At 34.3% G+C, this 19,669-nt stretch overlaps 1 protein-coding gene across 4 annotated transcripts in view; it reads right to left on the bottom strand.

Moving 5' to 3' along the window:
* SOS2 (SOS Ras/Rho guanine nucleotide exchange factor 2) overlaps window positions 1-19,669 on the bottom strand; it is a 100,551-nt gene that overhangs the window by 39,645 nt on the left and 41,237 nt on the right. For all 4 annotated transcript variants that reach the window (XM_082452065.1, XM_082452067.1, XM_082452066.1 and 1 more), the window contains 4 exons: window positions 19,292-19,495; window positions 14,860-15,003; window positions 12,078-12,188; window positions 8,385-8,483 (listed from right to left, as the gene is read on the bottom strand). In XM_082452065.1, coding sequence (XP_082308191.1) covers window positions 8,385-8,483; window positions 12,078-12,188; window positions 14,860-15,003; window positions 19,292-19,495 — 558 coding nt within the window. The remainder of the gene's footprint in view (window positions 1-8,384; window positions 8,484-12,077; window positions 12,189-14,859; window positions 15,004-19,291; window positions 19,496-19,669) is intronic.

Genomic DNA, 19,669 nt, shown 5'->3' with positions numbered 1-19,669 from the left:
ATTCCTCATCGTTTTCTTCAAGAGTCAGAACATTTCTTTCAATAGACATTATCTCAAGTTCTTGATGTTATAAATACATTTACACACATAAGCACACACAGGAATGCAAAGAAACTGACAGAGTAATTGTTACATAATGTTAACAATCAGCAAATCTAGATGAAGGGAGTTCACTATACCATTTTTGTAACTTTTTTTCTATGTTTTTCAAAGTAAAAGGTTAAAAAAAAGTATTACTAAAGAAACAATTTCAATTGTCTCATTGAAATATTGGCTTACCTTTCCCAATGAACCTCATTAAAGTCATTAATAATAGGTCTTCCTGTTAAGCTTTAAACTAAATTAAGATGGATTAAGTTCTCTTGAGAGGAGAATTTTTATTCTTTCCATTACTAAATTTCCAGAGAATGACCAGAGTTGGAGAGTAAAAGAATATTACTTAGCTTTGAATAAATCAATTCCTAAGTGAGAGTCAGTATGTTCTTAGTAACAGAAGGATAAACACATATTTTTTTCTTAGAATGTAAGAAGTATATTATAAAGATACTTATAAATCAGGAAATGAATTTGTTATTTCTTTTTCCTCTTACATAAGGATTGAAATATGTATTAAGGAAAAAATCTAAAACTTATCTGAGAAAAATAAAGAAAATGAAAGTAGTTTATGATTAACCCCAGAGGGGCTTAAATTGGAAAAGGCCAAAAAGAGAAACGTATTACCTATAAAATGAACTTTAAAGTATTGCTATAAATAATAATAATCTAGGACTTCCCTGGTGGCGCAGTGGTTAAGAATCCGCTGGGTTCGTGCCCTGGTCCAGGAAGATCCCACATGCTACGGAGCAACTAAGTCCATGAGCCACAACTACTGAAGCCCGTGCGCTTAGAGCCGGTGCTCCGCAACAAGAGAAGCCACCGCAATGAGAAGGCCACGCACCGCAACGAAGAGTAGCCCCTGCTCGCCGCATCTAGAGAAAGCCCACGCGCAGCAACGAAGACCCAACACAGCCAAAAATAAATAAATAAACAAGCAAACAAAGATTTTAAAAAATAATAATCCAACAACATACTGTAAAATAATTTCAGGAAAACTATATATGATATCCCATAATTTCTCATTATGTAGTTGTTTTTCTATCTTGCTTATCATAAACTCTGATTCTGGGAAATAAAACTCAAATAATATTTAAATACTATGTCCTCAAATAAATCTCCCTTGGTATATGACTGAGGCAGATATTTCAAATTAAAACTGGCTTAAAACTGCTCCAGGACTGCGTTTTCTATTCCCAAAAGAATATGACAGCCTTAAGTCACACTGGTTCGAGCCTTCTTTTTTTTTTTTTTTAATTTTTATTTTTTTTATTTATATTTATTTTTGGCTGTATTGGGTCTTCGTTTCTGTGCGAGGGCTTTCTCTAGTTGCGGCAAGTGGGGGCCACTCTTCATCGCGGTGCGCGGGCCTCTCACTGTCGCGGCCTCTCTCGTTGCGGAGCACAAGCTCCAAACACGCAGGCTCAGTAGTCGTGGCTCACGGGCCTAGCTGCTCCGTGGCATGTGGGATCTTCCCAGACCAGGGCTCGAACCCGTGTCCCCTGCATTGGCAGGCAGATTCTCAACCGCTGCGCTACCAGGGAAGCCCACAAGCCTTCTTTTATAGGTTCTCATCCCAAAGTAAGTTCAACATGAAATGAAATTTCCTTTGGATGAGTACTTGAGCCCAAACAGTATCACAAAAAGGCAATCGACAGAATGAGAGAGTATTTACAAATGACAGATCTGATAAGGTACTAATATTCAGAATACATAAAGAACCCCTATAATACAACCACAAAAATACAAACAACCCAAATTAAAAATGGGCAAAAGACTTGAATAGACATTACTCCAAAGAAGATATAGGAATGGCCAACAAGCAAATGAAAAGATGCTCACTGTCACTAATAGGGAAATGCAAGTCAAAACCACAATGAGCTACCACCTCACATCCATTAGGATGGCTACTATCAAAAAACAAAAAAACTGAAAATAACAAGTGCTGGCAAGGATATGGAGAAATTGGAACACGCGTGTACTGTTGGTGGGAATATAAAATGGTATAAAGCTGCTATGAAATATTGTACAGTGCTTCCTCAAAAAATTAAAAATAGAATTACCCTATGCTCCAGCAATTCCACTTCTGGGTATACATCCAAAAGAATTGAAAGCAGAGTCTCGAGGACATATTTGTTCACCGATATCTGTAGCAGTATTATTTGCAATAGCCAAAAAGTAGAAGCAACCCAAGTGTCCGACACTGGCTGTACAGAAATATACTTAACTCTACTGAACCGTACACTTAAAATGGTTAAGATGGTAAATTTCATGTTATGCTTTACCACAATTAAAAACAAAATGTTATTAAAAGGAACAGTATCACAGTCAGAACAGATATAAAAGTAAAAAGTAGTTTCTAATCTGACCATGTGATAATCCTCTCTGCTTCTGTCTAGAATTAGTCCTTATTTTGTGTTTTTCAAAATGCATGTCATAATCTATTGAATTATGACATGAACGAATCCTTTTTTTTTAAATGAAAGAAACAGAATAGAACAGAATATAGTGCATGAATATATTGCATGAAATGCTAAGTAGTATTTCAAAAAACTTTTTGTTTCTTGTGTGTGTGCACGCGCATGTATACAGCATCATTGTGATGTTAAATGTATTTTTCTTTTTTTCTTTTTTTTTTGTCATATACCATTACCATTGCATCCTTTATTCACCAACACTCCCAATATAGCACTCAAGACACTCCTCTGCAATTTAAAATTTTGGGAACTATTCAATTATTCACTTACATTTTTCATAGGCTTTTCTATTTGGGAAAACAGTAAGTTAATTCATATTGAGATGTATTTTAACATATAACCAAAGTGCCTGATATATTGTATTCTAAAAACTTTGTGTTTAAACAGTATAAGTGTAATATAAGTGTCTATGCATATATAATAATTTAATATACATACATAAATTAACATACATAAATATATGTACATACATGGAAATTGATATAACTCATAAAACATGACTAATTAGCAACCTTAATATTGCCCATGTAACAAAACTGTAATTAAGGAAACATAAGTGAAATTTCCAGTGTAGCCCTCCTAACAAAATATGGAGCATAAGTTTAAACACAGCCCTTTAAGCTGGGTACCATCTAAGGATGTTTGCAGGTATTCTTTCCACTCATCACCCTCACTCTCCTCACCCCAAGCCTCAAAAATTGAGAAAGAAATGCCAAAATTTTCAGTGCCTTTAACCATGTATATATCTCTATTTTTTTTACTCTAGGCAATGAAAAATGTTAAGAACGTGTCTTCACTTATACTACTTTGAACTGACTGGAAGTAAAATGTGACAGTGTGAGAAATGCACTAAATGTACAACTCACATGAATGTATTTCTGACTATGGATCATTCCCACTGTATAACATACAGACTGATTCCCACAGGACAATAATGCTATAAATAAATGGGTCACTCTCTAGAATACCTAGGTCCTTCTGATCCCACTAATTGAGTCATATACTTACCAAGAATCAGTAGTACATGTTTCCAAATATGTATGACACTTGTGCATATGCTGTAATTATGTAATTTAATTACTATATAAGTTAAAGAAATAAGAGCATAAAAAATATTTATAGGAAAACTCAAATCAAATCATTTTAAAGCAAGTCTTTTTAAAAAAGTATAGGGAGATTGGTTCAAGATGGTGGAGTAGAAGGACATGCTCTCACTCCCTCTTTCGAGAACACCGGAATCACAACTAACTGCTGAACAATCATCGACAGGAAGACACTGGAACTCACCAAAAAAGATACCCCACATCCAAAGACAAAGGAGAAGCGGCACTGAGACGGTAGGAGGGGCGCTATCACAATAAAATCAAATCCCATAACTGCTGAGTGGGTGACTCACAAACTGGAGAACACTTATACCACAGAAGTCCACCCACTGGAGTAAAGGTTCTGAGCCACATGTCAGGCTTCCCAACCTGGGGGCTTGGCAACGGGAGGAGGAATGCCTAGAGAATCAGACTTTGAAGGCTAGCGGGATTTGATTGCAGGACTCTCACTCAGATTCGATGGAGAAATCAAAAGCTTTACAGACAAGCAAAAGCTAAGAGAATTCAGCACCACCAAACCAGCTCTACAACAAATGCTAAAGGAACTTCTCTTAAGTGGGAAACACAAGAGAAGAAAAGGACCTACAAAAACAAACCCCCCCAAATTAAGAAAATGGTAATAGGAACATACATATCGATAATTAACTTTAATGTGAATGGATTAAATGCTCCCACCAAAAGACACAGGCTTTCTGAATGGATACAAAAACAACACCCATATATATGCTGTCTACAAGAGACCCACTTCAGACCTAGGGACACATACAGACTGAAAGTGAGGGGATGGAAAAAGATATTCCATGCAAATGGAAATCAAAAGAAAGCTGGAGTAGCAATACTCATATCAGATAAAATAGACTTTAAAATAAAGAATGTTACAAGAGACAAGGAAGGACACTACGTAATGATCAAGGGATCAACCCAAGAAGAAGATATAACAATTATAAATATATATGCACCCAACATAGGAGTACCTTAATACATAAGGCAACTGCTAACAGCTCCAAAACAGGAAATCGACAGTAACAGAATAATAGTGGGGGACTTTAACACCTCACTTACACCAATGGACAGATCATCCAAACAGAAAATTAATAAGGAAACAGAAGCTTTAAATGACACAATAGACCAGATAGATTTAATTGATATTTATAGGACATTCCATCCAAAAACAGCAGATTACACTTTCTTCTCAAGTGTGCATGGAACATTCTCGAGGATAGATCACATCTTGGGTCACAAATCAAGCCTCAGTAAATTTAAGAAAACTGAAATCATACCAAGCATCTTTTCTGACCACAACGCTATGAGATTAGAAATCAATTACAGAGAAAAAAACATAAAAAACACAAACACGCACCTATGGTCAACTAATCTATGACAGAGGAGGCAAGGATATACAGTGGAGAAAAAACAGTCTCTTCAATAAGTGGTGCTGGGAAAACTGGGCAGCTACATGTAAAAGAATGAAATTAGAACACTCCCTAACACCATACACAAAAATAAACTCAAAATGGATTAGAGACCTAAATGTAAGACCGGGCACTATAAAACTCTTAGAGGAAAACATAGGAAGAACACTCTTTGACATAAATCACAGCAAGATCTTTTTTGAACCACCTCCTAGAGTAATGGAAATAAAAACAAAAATAAACAAATGGGACCTAATGAAACTTCAAAGCTTTTGCACAGCAAAGGAAACCATAAACAAGACGAAAAGACAACCATCAGAATGGGAGAAAATATTTGCAAATGAATCATCAGACAAAGGATTAATCTCCAAAATATATAAACAGCTCATGCAGCTCAATATTAAAAAAAAAACAACCCAATCCAAAAATGGGCAGAAGACCTAAATAGACTTTCTCCATAGAAGACATACAGATGGCCAAGAAGCACATGAAAAGATGCTCAACATCACTAATTATTAGAGAAATGCAAATCAAAACTACAATGAGGTATCACCTCACACCTGTTAGAATGGGCATCATCAGAAAATCTACAAACAGCAAATGCTGGAGAGGGTGTGGGGAAAAGGGAACCCTCTTGCACTGTTGGTGGGAATGTAAATTGATACAGCCACTATGGAGAACAGTATGGAGGTTCCTTAAAGAACTAAGAATAGAATTACCATATGACCCAGCAATCCCACTACTGGGCATATACCCAGAGAAAACCATAATTCAAAAAGACACATGCACCCCAATGTTCATTGCAGTGCTATTTACAATAGCCAGGTCATGGAAGCAACCTAAATGCCCATCGACAGACGAATGGATAAAGAAGATGTGGTACATATATACAATGGCATATTACTCAGCCATAAAAAGAAATGAAATTGGGTCATTTGTAGAGACGTGGATGCATCTAGAGTCTGTCATACAGAGCGAAATCAAAAAGAGAAAAACAAATATCGTATATTAATGCGTATATGTGGAACCTAGAAAATGGTACAGATGAATCGGTTTGCAGGGCAGAAATAGAGACACAGATGTAGAGAACAAACGTATGGACACCAAGGGGGGAAAGAGGTGGGGGGTTGGGTGGTGGTGATGTGATGAATTGGGAGATTGGGATTGACATGTATACACTGATGTGTATAAAATGGATGACTAGTAAGAAAAGAAAGAAAGAAAGAAAGAAAAAAAAAGGTATAGGGAAGATCATCGTAAAAGATTTGGAAAAATTATAAATACTTAAAAGATATCTGCACTCAGATTGCTTTACAAGCATCTTCAAGTTTATGTACCATCTAAAAGAAATGGAAAATAGACATCATAGAAGATACCTTTTGTACTTAAGCAAGATTCATACTCAAAGAAAAAGTTTTACCCCAAGTCAACAGATTAGCATATAAATACATATAAATGTTCATTTGTAGGGGTTTTGTGTGTATTTATTGAAATAAAATGTGCATACTTCTTTTTTATGATTCTTTGCCTTATTTTTAATTAACTGACCAACTACTAGTCCCAGTCACAATGGCTAAGAGTACTTGGAGCCCAGTAATTAATTGGTAGTAAAAGTAGCTGTGGCCTCAGGATGAGTCAGGGCATCATAGTCAATGTCTGATTTTAGATTCAGATCTCAGAGATTTTAAAAATCAATCATCCAGATAGGAGAAAAAAATAAGCTTCAATTATAGTCAAGCCGGGATTTTTAAATGTTGGCAAATATTAGAAGGCAACTCTAAGACTAATGGTAGGACTTCCAATTAGACATGAACATTCTCTAAAAAATTTTAGGCATCTAAATATACATCTGGGGCTGCTAATGTATTACTCGTACGAAGCCTACACACGTAGATCTTATCAGTGAAACTAAACTCTTAGAAAAAATATGGAATATACTCAGTTTTAATTAATGCACAACAACAAGAAAAACAAACAGAAATATGAAATGTAAACACAAGTCACAGTAGAGGAGATATTTACAATGGCAAAAGACTTGAATAACCCTATAAAAGGTTATCCAAAAGGCCAATAAACATATACCCAAGCACATTAATAATCAAGAAAATACAAATCAAAATCACCACATACCATTATAAATATACCATATGACAGAAATTTTAAAATATGAAAATATGCATAGAGACATCACCTGCATTCTGGTAGGAGTATAAACTGTAAAACCCACTTTGGAAAACTGCTTGACATCATCTATTAAATCTGAAAATATGCACACCCTATGACCAAGCAATTCCAACCCCGAGTATATACTCTAGAGACACAAAATGCATGCACATGTGTACCAAGAGATATAAAAAGAATGTCCATAGCAAGTGTTATCAGTAATAGCAAAAAACTGTTGTTCAACCAGGAAAGGATAAATAAATCACGGTTTATTCAAACAATGGGAGAAAATTAAACTAGAACAACATACAACCACATCAATGAATCATACAAATATAACTTTGAAAGGAGATAAAAGACACAAAATAATGTATATAATTTGATCCAATTGATTAAAAAGTTCAGAAACAGGCTACATATATTCCTAGCGACATACACATAGGTGTTTAAACTGTAAAGAAAAGCAAAATGTAATTACCATTAAAGTCAGGGTAGAGGTTTACCTCTGGTGTGTTTACGCATTACATTTATTATAAAACATGTTTATGTTTTTATACTTTTCTCTATGTATATATCATAATAAAGTTTATACTACATATTAGAACTTTAGGAATTCAATATATTTTTATGTGTACTGATCTTTAAAAAGAGTTCAAGTTTTACCATAATTTTATTTTTTAATTTGTTGCTTGGGTTCTAGCTATTACACTGCATACTGCATGCGGAAAAGGTGTCAACTTTAAAAGCGTTTTTCTTGACAAGTTATAGCAAGATGGAAGTTTAGAACAATGCTATACATAAAAGTTATTAATTACTTATATAAAATAAGAGTTAAACCATTGTTGCTGTGTGTCTCCAAAATATAATTTTTTAAAAGTCAACTTTTTTATTATGTTATTACTTTGAGAATTTATATTATCAAATGATAAATATACATTTTCCTCTTATCTACCACTTGGAAATGATATGAAGATAAAAAATATAGGCGTTTCTCTACGGTCTGTGGAAAGAAGGGAGACATGTAAGATACTTTACTTTTATGAATAAAAAGTATGGAAAACAACATCAGATTTTAAAAAAGGTTTTAAGCCTCATAAATGCAAGTATTTTTTTGCCTCACGAAGCTTTCATCTTACCTTTAATAATTCAAAATAGTGCCAACAATGATATACTGGCACCAGCATAAGGCGTGGAAGGACATAACGAACTGCCTCTTTAAAACCATCAGCAATGGACTGCAAAGCAAAAAGACAAAAAACAGTATATCTCTGATATCAAGGTTATATAACAGCAGTGCCTAACAGAAGCAGATTTTAAGAATACAAGTTACAGGGAATTCCCTGGAGGTCCAGTGGTTAGGACTCAGCACTTTAACTGCCGGAGCCCCGGGTTCAATCCCTGGTCAGGGAACTAAGAACCCACGAGCTGTGCAGTGCGCCGCCCCCCTGCCCAAAAAAAAAGAACACAAGATACAGATTATCAAAACTATAATAGGAAGAATGTTCTATATTGAAATTGAAGGGCTATAAATCAAGTTTTTTCCTCCTTTAAGTTATCAGATAATTAAATATGTACATTTCATCTTTCATGGCTAAAATAACTTTAACAATAGTCTTCTCAGCTCTTCTTCAAAAGTTTTGGCTTCCACATATCCTAAAGGAATGCTGAAAAGCTGTGTACTGTCTCACACATTTTTATGTCAATTTTATTAAAAATGTTTTGGGGGATGTGGTACATTGTAGATGTGATTTAAATATATTTCACCAAACAATGATCAAATAAATTTCAGATTTAGCTCATTTAATTTATGAAAAATGTCTGTTATATAACTTAATTGATAAAGCCAATCTTCACTGTCAAAATAAATAGCCAGATCAGACTAAATTTCTGCAACAAGTCTGACTTCATTCTTAACTTGAAATACACATGTTAATGTCACAGTCTTACATACAGCAAGCATCTGGAAGAACCTCTGTTTCTAACATAAAACATGCAGGTATGAAAACTTTACAAGCCTCACCTCTCCTTTATCACAATGTCCAATGAATGATGAAGTACTTTTTAAAAAAGGTAATATTCACCCTTGTTACAACCTTCTCATTTCTTAATTTTTAGATAGACATGACAAAACAAAGGTAGATATGACATTTCAGCTACCAAGAGTTAACACAATCACCCCATCCCCTGCTTTGGAACCCTTTTTGCTGTGCACTCAATAAACTCTCCTTCAGGACCAATCCTTTTTTTTTTTTTTTTTTTCTTTTCCCTGGCTGGTACCCTGGAGGTTTTTACACCTTGGATCAATGCATAATGGAAAATTCAATATGACAAGAAGTAATGTGTAAGAAAAACTGGAAGAGAATGCAACAACACAAACAAGGTTAGACTAGAAACTAATTCCCTTAAAGATATCTGTACCCTTATATTGCCTGGAAAATCTTAGTGTATAGCTAGGGCTAGGTATATCCCAGTTTTGAAAACTAATAGTCTGCAGAATAAATGATTTTCTAAAATTTATAAGGCATTTAAAAGTTACTCATGTTGATTTTAAATGTCATTAAGGCTGACTTATTTAAAGTGGTATTTCTCATCAGGTAAATACAGACAGAAGCAATATACAAAGTGAAGAAAGTGTTCGAGATGCTGCTTTTAAAATATATACTCATAGGTAAACACTCCCATAACTCTCACCTATTGTTAACTCAAGTAAACTACAATTTGTTCAATAGACTTTTACCAGGATATGCAGAAATTAATTTCTTTTATCATTTAAGATAGTGATACAGATTATGCTAGATATAATTTTATATATTTTATATACAGTGCTTTAAGTGGAACCAAGATGAAACTTTAAAATTAGCCTACAAAAATCATTTGTATTGTTAATTAGCACTGAAATGGCTACTAAAGTGCATTCTAAAATATTAATGCAATGTGTTTATAGTGTAAGGAGTCCTCTAAAAACAACACAAGCTAATGTCCGACCGTTTAATATGTGCCAAATGTGCTTAGTGTATTCCTGTTTAATTTTCATAACCGTAAGAGGTATACATTATCATCATCATTTTACAAATGAGCAAACTGATTCTCAGAGATTAAGTGACTTGATCAGGGTAAGACAACTATTAATTGGCTCAAAGCCAGAAGTTCTGACTCCAAAGCTCATATTCTTAAAGTGTGCCTACATCTTCTAAAGAAGTTTTGTTGTGTTTTTTTTTTAATAAAAAACTTTTATTCAAGTTTTTTGAAAAAACATTACTTTTTCATTTTACAAATGAAGAATCTGTTTTAAGTTAATATAGTACAAGTGAGTTTGGCCTGAAAAGGGTTTTTATATCTAAGTCTGAATTTTACTGAATATCTGGAACAACAGCTTAAATAATTGGGTCTTAAATTCAAATTTCAAATCCCATTCAAATCCCATTCAAATCCCATAGTAAGAATTACTAATAAAATAAGAGTAAAACAAGAAATGTTGTGAGTGCTTTTGATGAGTATGCAAAGATTTTATAAGCAGATTTTCCCATTTAACTGATGCCTACTTCATGGTTTATATGAATATATAAGATTTAACTTAAAGAATTATTCCTTCAATTAAGTAAATTTTGAGAATTAAGTGTAACTTTTATTCCAAGTTGACAAGTTTTTGAGTAGAGTAGAAGTAGAAGATGATAATAATGGGAATTCACAGTAAAGAAGGGAGGCAGGTAAGTTCAGTTTTGAACATTTATATTTGAAGTCCTCGTGGGATATTCAAATGAATTAGTTCAAAGGGCAGCTGGTTATACGAAAGTATATACATACACACACATACATCCACTGTTCAAAAGAAAGTTATGACTTGAGAATACAAATAGGAAGTCACCAGCATATAGGTGAAAGCAAAGGGCATGGATAAAGTCACCCAAGGACAGCACAGAGGAACAGAACAGCAGGGGCTGCTAACAGAAGTTGGGTAACACCTGCAACTAAGGAGACTGAGAAGAAACCAGAGAAGATGAAAATTAGGTGTAAGTAGTATCATAGGAGTCAAAAAGGACAACAGAGGTACAAATAAATACTACAGACATAAATATGAAATCAAAATATCTACAGGATTTGGTGGTTAAGTTCACTGTCAAGGGCAGTTTTTAGTGTTACATCCTGATTAGAACACAGATGGTAGCAGTTTGATGGAGAATGATGAAAAGTAATATGAAGACAACTGGCTACAAATGGAAAAAACAAAAAGGGGAAGAGCTACAGTGATAAAGATTTATTTACTCGCTTGTTTTAGGACAATAAAGATTTGACCATATTCATATGCTAAGGGAGAAGAGCCAGTCTAAATGCAGGAAGTAGTAGTCAAGGATCATCGATGCCAATGTTACCTTCATTAAGTGTTGAGAGAATAAAAATATAATTTTGTCCCTCTCCACTTACTCTCACTTTACCTAACTGCATTACTGAACCAAGTAACTTGTGTACTCTCCATTAATATATCTATCTCCTTTAAATGACAGGCCTGATAGAGAAATCTCTATGAATATATGTGAGGATATTCTCCACTCTTTATGATTTTGGTTCTATCTCCTGTAGGGAATAAGATCCTGAAATAGCTCTCCATATTCATCTCTACATCTCAGATCCAGAATGTGCCAGATTTTTCTAGTCAATCAGTATTTGTCATGGTATTCTATAAAAGATTTCCACATTAAGGACAAATTGAAAGAACTCAAGACAGAAAACAGAAAACAACCTAGAACAGGCTTACAATTAACAGATTTTGAAGGATTGGTGAAATACTTCTTTAGTTGCTTTATAAAAAATAACATTCAATTTAAGTTTACCTGAAAGTGTAGAGCCACTGCAGGTCTGGCCATCAACTTACTGAAATGTTCATTAAATTTTGGTGAAAGAATATCCTGTGATAATGTTTCATAAGGATCAAATGCTTGTTCCTATTTTTTTTTAAAAAGGAAAATGTGTTAGGTTTAAAAGAACATCTTTTCTACTAATATGGCACAGATTACTTAATGACAAATTTTTATTTAAGGCCTCCATTAGGTTTCAGAATTTTTTTTATTTCAGGGACAAATAATAACTATGGCTGTAACTTGGCAATTCTTAATAAATGTAAGTAATGACCTTGGGCAATGGATGACAAGAAGCTACTGGTCGTAAGTTAGGTCACTGATTGTGGTCACAAGTCTCAAACTATTAAAATGCATACGCACATTTACCCCAGATAAACAAAAGGTGTAGTTATTAGTAAAATAAGGCCGGGATTTGAAATTTCAGTTAGGTTCACCTAGGTTGAAAGGAGTTTACACTGAGGATACTTTCAAAGGAAACAAAAAGTGATATTCCCGCTGTTTTATCCACTCTCCACTTTTTCAAAATTAGAAAAAGAAAGTAAAGACTAACATACAGTAAACTAACAAAACAGAAACTGCCCATATTTTGTCCATGTTTATACTGAAATAAATTCCTATTATTTTATAATAATCAACATCCCCAATGTTTAGCTAGAACTAAGATTTGTTTCATTTTTGTATGTTAAAAATGCAGTTAAGTATGTTTTTCAGAAAATAACAAGTGTTGGCAAGGATGCAGAGAAATTGGAAACCTTGTCCACTGCCAGTGGGAACTGCAAAATGCTGTAGCCCCTGTGGAAAACAGTTTGGCAGTTCCTTAAAAAGCTAATCAAAGAATTACCATATGACCCAGCAATTCTAATCCTAGGTATATACCCCAAAGAACTGAAAATAGTGACTCAAAGAGATACTCATATGCCAGTGTTTACTGCAGCATTATTCACGATAGCCAAAAAGGTGGAAAAAGCACAAGTGTCCATCAACAAATAAATGGATAAACAAAATGTTATATACACACAATGGAACAGTATTTAGTCACAGAAAGAGATAGAGTCCTGATACATGCTATGACATGGATGAACCTTGAAAACATTATGCTAAGTGAAATAAGCAGACACAAGAGAATATTGTAATGATTCTACCTTTATCAAATATCTAGAATCAGCAAATTCACAGAGACAGAAATAGATTAGAGGTTACCAGGGGTTGTGTGGGAGGGAAGAATAGGGAGTTATTACTTAATGAGTAGAGCTTCTGTTTGGGGTGATTAAACAGTTCTGGAAATAGACAGTGGTAATGGTGGTATACTACTATGAATTTAATTAATGCTGTTAAACTGTACGCTTAAAATGGTTAAAATGGCAAATTTCGTTATATGTTTACCACAAAAATAAAATAAAAATTAGAAAATACATTTTTGAATACATGTTTTTGAACCATCATATCTTTAAGAGTACAACAAGCAACCAGACTACAAATTAATATGCTAAGATATCACAATATTAAAAAACTTTCTAATAAGAGCAAGCCTGAATATCTTCGTTAGGCATCAGTAACTGAGTATTTCTATACTATCAGTTCCATTGTCTATAAAATGGATTAATTAAAGTGACTTACATTTTCAGAAAAATTAGGAAGAGATTATAAAACTAGTAAATTTACATGATATCTGAAGAAAGCACTTCAGAAGAAATAAAAATGGCCAATGAGTATGAAAAGATGTATAACATCATTAGTTTAAAAAAAAAATCAAAAGCAAAGAACAATGAAATATTGTTTTTTCCTACTAGACTAGCAAAAATTAATGGGATAATAACAAAAATTAATGGGATAGTGAAGATATGGGTAAAAAGAGGGTCTGCATATACTAGAACTTATCTGGAAGTAAATTTGGCAAAATGTTTCAAAGTTCTAAAAATGTACCTAGTCTTTAGTACCACGATTCCATTTCTAGGACTACATCCTAAAATAATTACTAGGCTATGAAGGCATTATATAAATATGTTTGTTACAGTATTGTTTACAATAACAAAAAGAACTGAAATAACCTACATGCTTAATAATAATAGTTAAAATGTAGTGTCTCCATAGAACATGGTACTTTCAGACTTTAAAAGCTGTGTTGAAGTATATTTATTAGCATGGAAAATGTTCAAGATATTGAGTGAAAAAAAGCAGGTTATAAAATAGTGAGATCCTATTTTTGTAAATATACATAGGTTTGTATGAATATGTGGACAAATGTTCATAGGATAAATAAATCTTATAAAGATAACTAATCTCTATGTATTGTAAAATGAAGTTATTTTTGTCTTATTATATTCATCTATATTTTTCTGAATATTTTTACAATGAGCTACATTACTTTTATAATCATTTGAAGCACAAAAATATGATTTGCACTTTGGGAAAAAATATAAACTTCCTTTTTCATTTTTGGAAATTAAGACAAAAATCCACAAAAGCTAAACAGCTATGGTCAATAAAATTTATTTTCTTTCACCTTAAATGCACTTGCCATTAAAAAAAAAAATCTTAAACATTACTAGTCTATCAACTTTTCCTATAAATATTATCATAATTACACTATAAAGTGTCACTATAAAGACAATGTAATTTTAGTTTGCTATTGGTTAAATCGTAAGTATTTTTTATAGCAGCCAGCAGTGTCTTCTAATTTTCACAAATAATATCTTACTAAATATCTTAATACAGCACTTAGGACTTTAATGAGAAAACAGTTTTGTAAACTTACCTCTGCCAAATCTTCAAAACAGCTTCCAGCTAAGGGATGAGGGCTGCTTTCATCAGTCATTTCAACTGTGTCTTCAATTAAACCTAAAAGTTTCACGGTCAATTCATGTATATCTAAAATGTTACTGAAAATCTTTTCAATATCCTAAAAAAAAAGGAAGGTTAAGTAAGGCATGTCAGTTTGAGAATTTCATTTAAGAATTACTAAATATAAGTAATGTAAGTGTTAAGGATGTTATTTTCACCCAATAACATACCAGTGTATTTCAAGACATAAAATATTGAATATATTTCAAATTATAGCAAAAGTCAATCATGAATAAAGAAGAGAAATTAAAAAACCTCTTGGATTAGATTTAGAATTACTGAACAGAACTATATAGAATCTATATTTTCCAGTAAATTTACTGTAAATCTCATATGGTGGATGATTCTAAGCAACTCTTTACATAAAGCATTCTGGCATTTGAGTATTTTAAAATTGGCTAAGTGCTATAAGTCTTGATCAAGGTCTCACAGAGCTGGTTAATGACAAAAGCTGGGATCAAAATGAAGATCTGACTCCTAATCCAGACACAAACTGGTTTCACAATACGTGGCCTGTCTCTTGAATTTGAGGAGGAATTAAAGATTTCCTTCAAGCTCTCAGGTGTGAATTTTATCTGGGTTAAAACATGTTAAGTCCTCTGGAAACAAAAAGACCATATGACTGATTATCCAGGTTATGGCCAACTATTATTCACTCTGCATCTTGTAATGGAAGCATCACAGATTAGGGAACCTGACAGACCTGAGCTTGGATCCTGGCCCCACTACTTGCTAGATGAGTGACCCTGGATTAGGACAATAATGACAATAATAACAGCTTACACTTCTTGTTATTATGTTCCAGGCACTACTTATAAGTATTGATTACTTGACATGTAATTTCATAACAGCCTTATTAGATAGATACTATCATCATCCTCATTTTACGAATGAGGAAACAGGAACAGAGCAGTTAAGTAATTTGCCCAGGGTCACACAGTTGGTATATTAATACCTACCCATAAAGTTCTTAAGAGGATTAAATGAGATGATTTCTACAAAATGCTCCTGGCATATATTAGGCCTTCCACAAATGTGAGCTTTCTGAAAACATAGGAGTAGGGCCCAAAGGAGTAAATTAAGATCAAGAGTCATTCATTCTTTTATCAAATATTTACTGAGTTCTATGCTCTGACCTTAGATGGCCTTTATTTCAAAAGTTTACACTCTCAACTATGCTGAAAAAATATAGTAGATATAGAGATAGAGAAAAGGGATTCTTTCTCTTAACCCTTCAGTATTATAATAAAAATTTTCTATCAAATCAGCACAAATTCAGTGAAAAGAGACCCATAAAAATTAATTCCTGAGGAATGAAAACTGATGGGATGCAGAAAAGGCAAAGAGGATAATATTAGCTACCAGCAATTGTTATTAGCTAACAGCATTTGTTAAGCTTTTAATTCTTTACACCACTATAGACAAAACCCAATTATACTGTGGTATAAAAGAACCAAAATTCAAGTTCAACCTCCATAACTAACTTATCATAACTATTTTATGTCAATTTCCTCACCAGTAAGGTAGAAATGATAATACCTGTCCTACCTATCTCAGAGAATTGTTAAGGGTCACATAAAATAGGAGAGTACTTTAAAAAACATAAAATGTTGACTACTTAAGGCAGTGTGTCCAGTAGGAGTTATTATCAAATGTTAAACTAAATATCCATATTTTAAAAAAGGATAAAAGCCAATTAAAAACACCTTAAATTATCAGTGAAATTAATTCTTCTGGAAAAGAATGAAAAAGCTAAATCAGGGACTTCCCTGGCAGTCCAGTGGCTAAGACTCCGTGCTCCCAATGCAGGGGGCCGGGTTCAATCCCTGGTCAGGGAACTAGATCCCACATGCCGCAAATAAGAGTTCACATGCCACAACTAAAGATCCCATATGCTGCAACTAAAAGATCCCACATGCCACAACGAAGACCCGGTGCAGCCAAATAAATAGATAAATATTTTAAAAAGAAAAAAAAGCTAAATCAGTTCCTAATCTTAAGCACTCAGCCAGCTGTGTCTGAGCATCACTCCTATTCACTCATGTAATAGTTATTTGGGGGAGGAAGTCAGGAAGTAAGAGAAAAGCCAAATATTCAAAGTGAAAAACACTCAGGGATTTCCCGGGTGGCACAGTGGTTAAGAATCTGCCTGCCAATGCAGGGGACACGGGTTTAAGCCCTGGTCCGGGAAGATCCCACATGCTGCGGAGCAAATAAGCCCATGTGCCACAACTACTGAGCCTGCGCTCTAGAGCCCATGAGCCACAACTACTGAAGCCCATGAACCTAGAGCCCGTGCTCCTCAACAAGAGAAGCCACCACAATAAGAAGCCTGTGCACCACAACAAAGAGCAGCCCCCGCTCGCCGCAACTAGAGAAAGCCTGCACGCGGCAACGAAGACCCAACACAGCCAAAAATAAAAAATATAAATAAATAAAAATTTTAAAAATCATTAAAAAAAAGAAAGTGAAAGACACTCAGACATCTAAGAAAAAACAGATCACGTGAGAAATGAAGGAAAGAAAAATAAATCTAAATTTTAAAAAACCCCACAAAACAGTACTTGTCTAGCTAGATTCCTTAGAGTGGACTTCAGAACCTAGAGAGGTAGGGAAAACATGGACAAGTCTCCCTGGATCCCCATCCTACTCACCCCATTCCTACGCTGTCTTCCAACAGCGGAGCTCTGCCTTTGCTTATTTGATATTTTGTATAAACTTTCATTCTTCAAAAGTTCCACTAGTAAAACTTTAAACTACACCCTAAAGTACTTACCAAAAGACAGGAAAAAGCGTTAAGTCTTTCTTTTCTAGACCATACATTTCTTTCACCATCTTCAAATGAATGACTATAAATCTCAAATACTGCACAGTAGAAAAAGATTTTTAATTTTTTTAATTTTTTTTTTTTTTGGCTGCATTGGGTCTTCGTTGCTGCGCGCAGGTTTTCTCTAGTTGCGGCGAGCGGGGGCTACTCTTCATTGTGGTGCACAGGCCTCTCGTTGCGGTGGCTTTTCTTGTTGCGGAGCACAGGCTCTAGGGCGCGTGGGCTCAGTAGCTGTAGCACACAGGCTCACTAGTTGTGGCTCGCGGGCTCTAGAGCGCAGGCTTAGTAGTTGTGGTGCACAAGCTTAGTTGCTCCGCAGCATGTGGGATCTTCCTGGACCAGGGCTCGAACCCGTGTCCCTTGCACTGGCAGGTGGATTCTTAACCACGGAGCCACCAGGGAAGCCCGAAAAAGATTTTATTCCAGTGTAATCCCCCTAATTTTGTGTCTAATTTTCATTGTCACTGCACTTATCATATTAGTATAACAATTCATATATTAAAAAACCCACAATATCCCCAATGTTCATAGCAGCATTATTTACAACTGTCAAGATATGGAAGCAACGTAAGTGTCCCTCAACAGATGAATGGATAAAGAAGATGTGGTATATATACACAATGGAATACTACTCAGCCATAAGAAAAAGAATGAAATATTGCCATTTGCAGCAACATGGATGGACTTGGAGGGCTAAATGAATTAAGTCAGACAGAGAAAGACAAATATCAATTATATGCGGAATCTAAAAAATACAACAAACTAGTTAATATAACAAAAAAGAAGCAGATTCACAGATAAAGAGAACAAATTAGTGGTTACCAGAGGGTGTGGGTGGCAATATAGGGGTGAGGGAGTGGGAGGTAAAAACTACTGGGTGTAAGACAGGCTACAAGGACGTACAGCAAGTCCCCTACATATGAACGAGTTCCGTTCCGAGAGCAGGTTCGTAAGTCCAATTTGTTCATAAGTCCAACAAAGTCAGCCTAGGCATCCAACTAACACAATCGGCTATACAGTACGGTACTGTAATAGGCTTATAATACTTTTCACACAAGTAATACATAAAAAACAAACAGAAAATATAAAGAAAACATTTTTAATCTTACAGTACAGTACCTTGAAAAGTACAGTAGTACAGTACAACAGCTGGCATACAGGGGCATGTTTGCATCTTTGAAAGTTCGCAACTTGAAGGTATGTATGTAGGGGACTTACCATATTGTACAACATGGGGAATATAGCCAATATTTTATAATAACTATAAATGGAGTATAACCTTTAAAACTTGTGAATCACTATGTTGTACACCTGTAATTCATATAATATTGTATATCAACTATACTTCAACAAAAAATCTGAAAAAAATTAAAAATAGACAAAGCTAAACAACCCCACAATACTATATAAAACAATATTTTGTTTACATACTCAAAGTATATGAAGTTACTGTTTATGATTTTAAGCTACTATATGACTTTTTGGGGTAGACAGAATTTCAAACCCAAAAGGTACTTACAGAAGGTTTAAACAGCTTTCTGTCAGAAAGAAAAGCTTCTCGAAACACTTTTATGATCATATTTAGTTCCCGTAGATACTGTCTTTCTTCTGCAATTTCAGTTCTGACAAGGTCATAGTAGTTTAATTCACCTGAAGAACTAGGTTCATCTTCACAAAGAGAAACCAAGCCTATGTCATCCTGATCAAACATGTCCATCAAAACCTAAGAAATATAAATCAGTAATGGATAAACTTATTTTCCTTACTGTTATAAGACCATCTCAAAGTACTTGGAATTAAAACGTTATTAAACAATGAGAGTTGTGTGTATTACAGGCTAAAATTTTAAGAGAAAATCCAAAATAAGAGAAATATGAAAAGTTGAAGTGAGATAACG

The sequence above is a fragment of the Balaenoptera physalus genome (assembly GCF_965194825.1).
Source record: "Balaenoptera physalus genome assembly, chromosome: 2".
Lineage (NCBI taxonomy): Eukaryota > Metazoa > Chordata > Mammalia > Artiodactyla > Balaenopteridae > Balaenoptera > Balaenoptera physalus.
The sequence above is the reverse complement of the archived record's forward strand: the minus strand, read 5'-3'. Positions and strand labels throughout refer to the sequence as shown.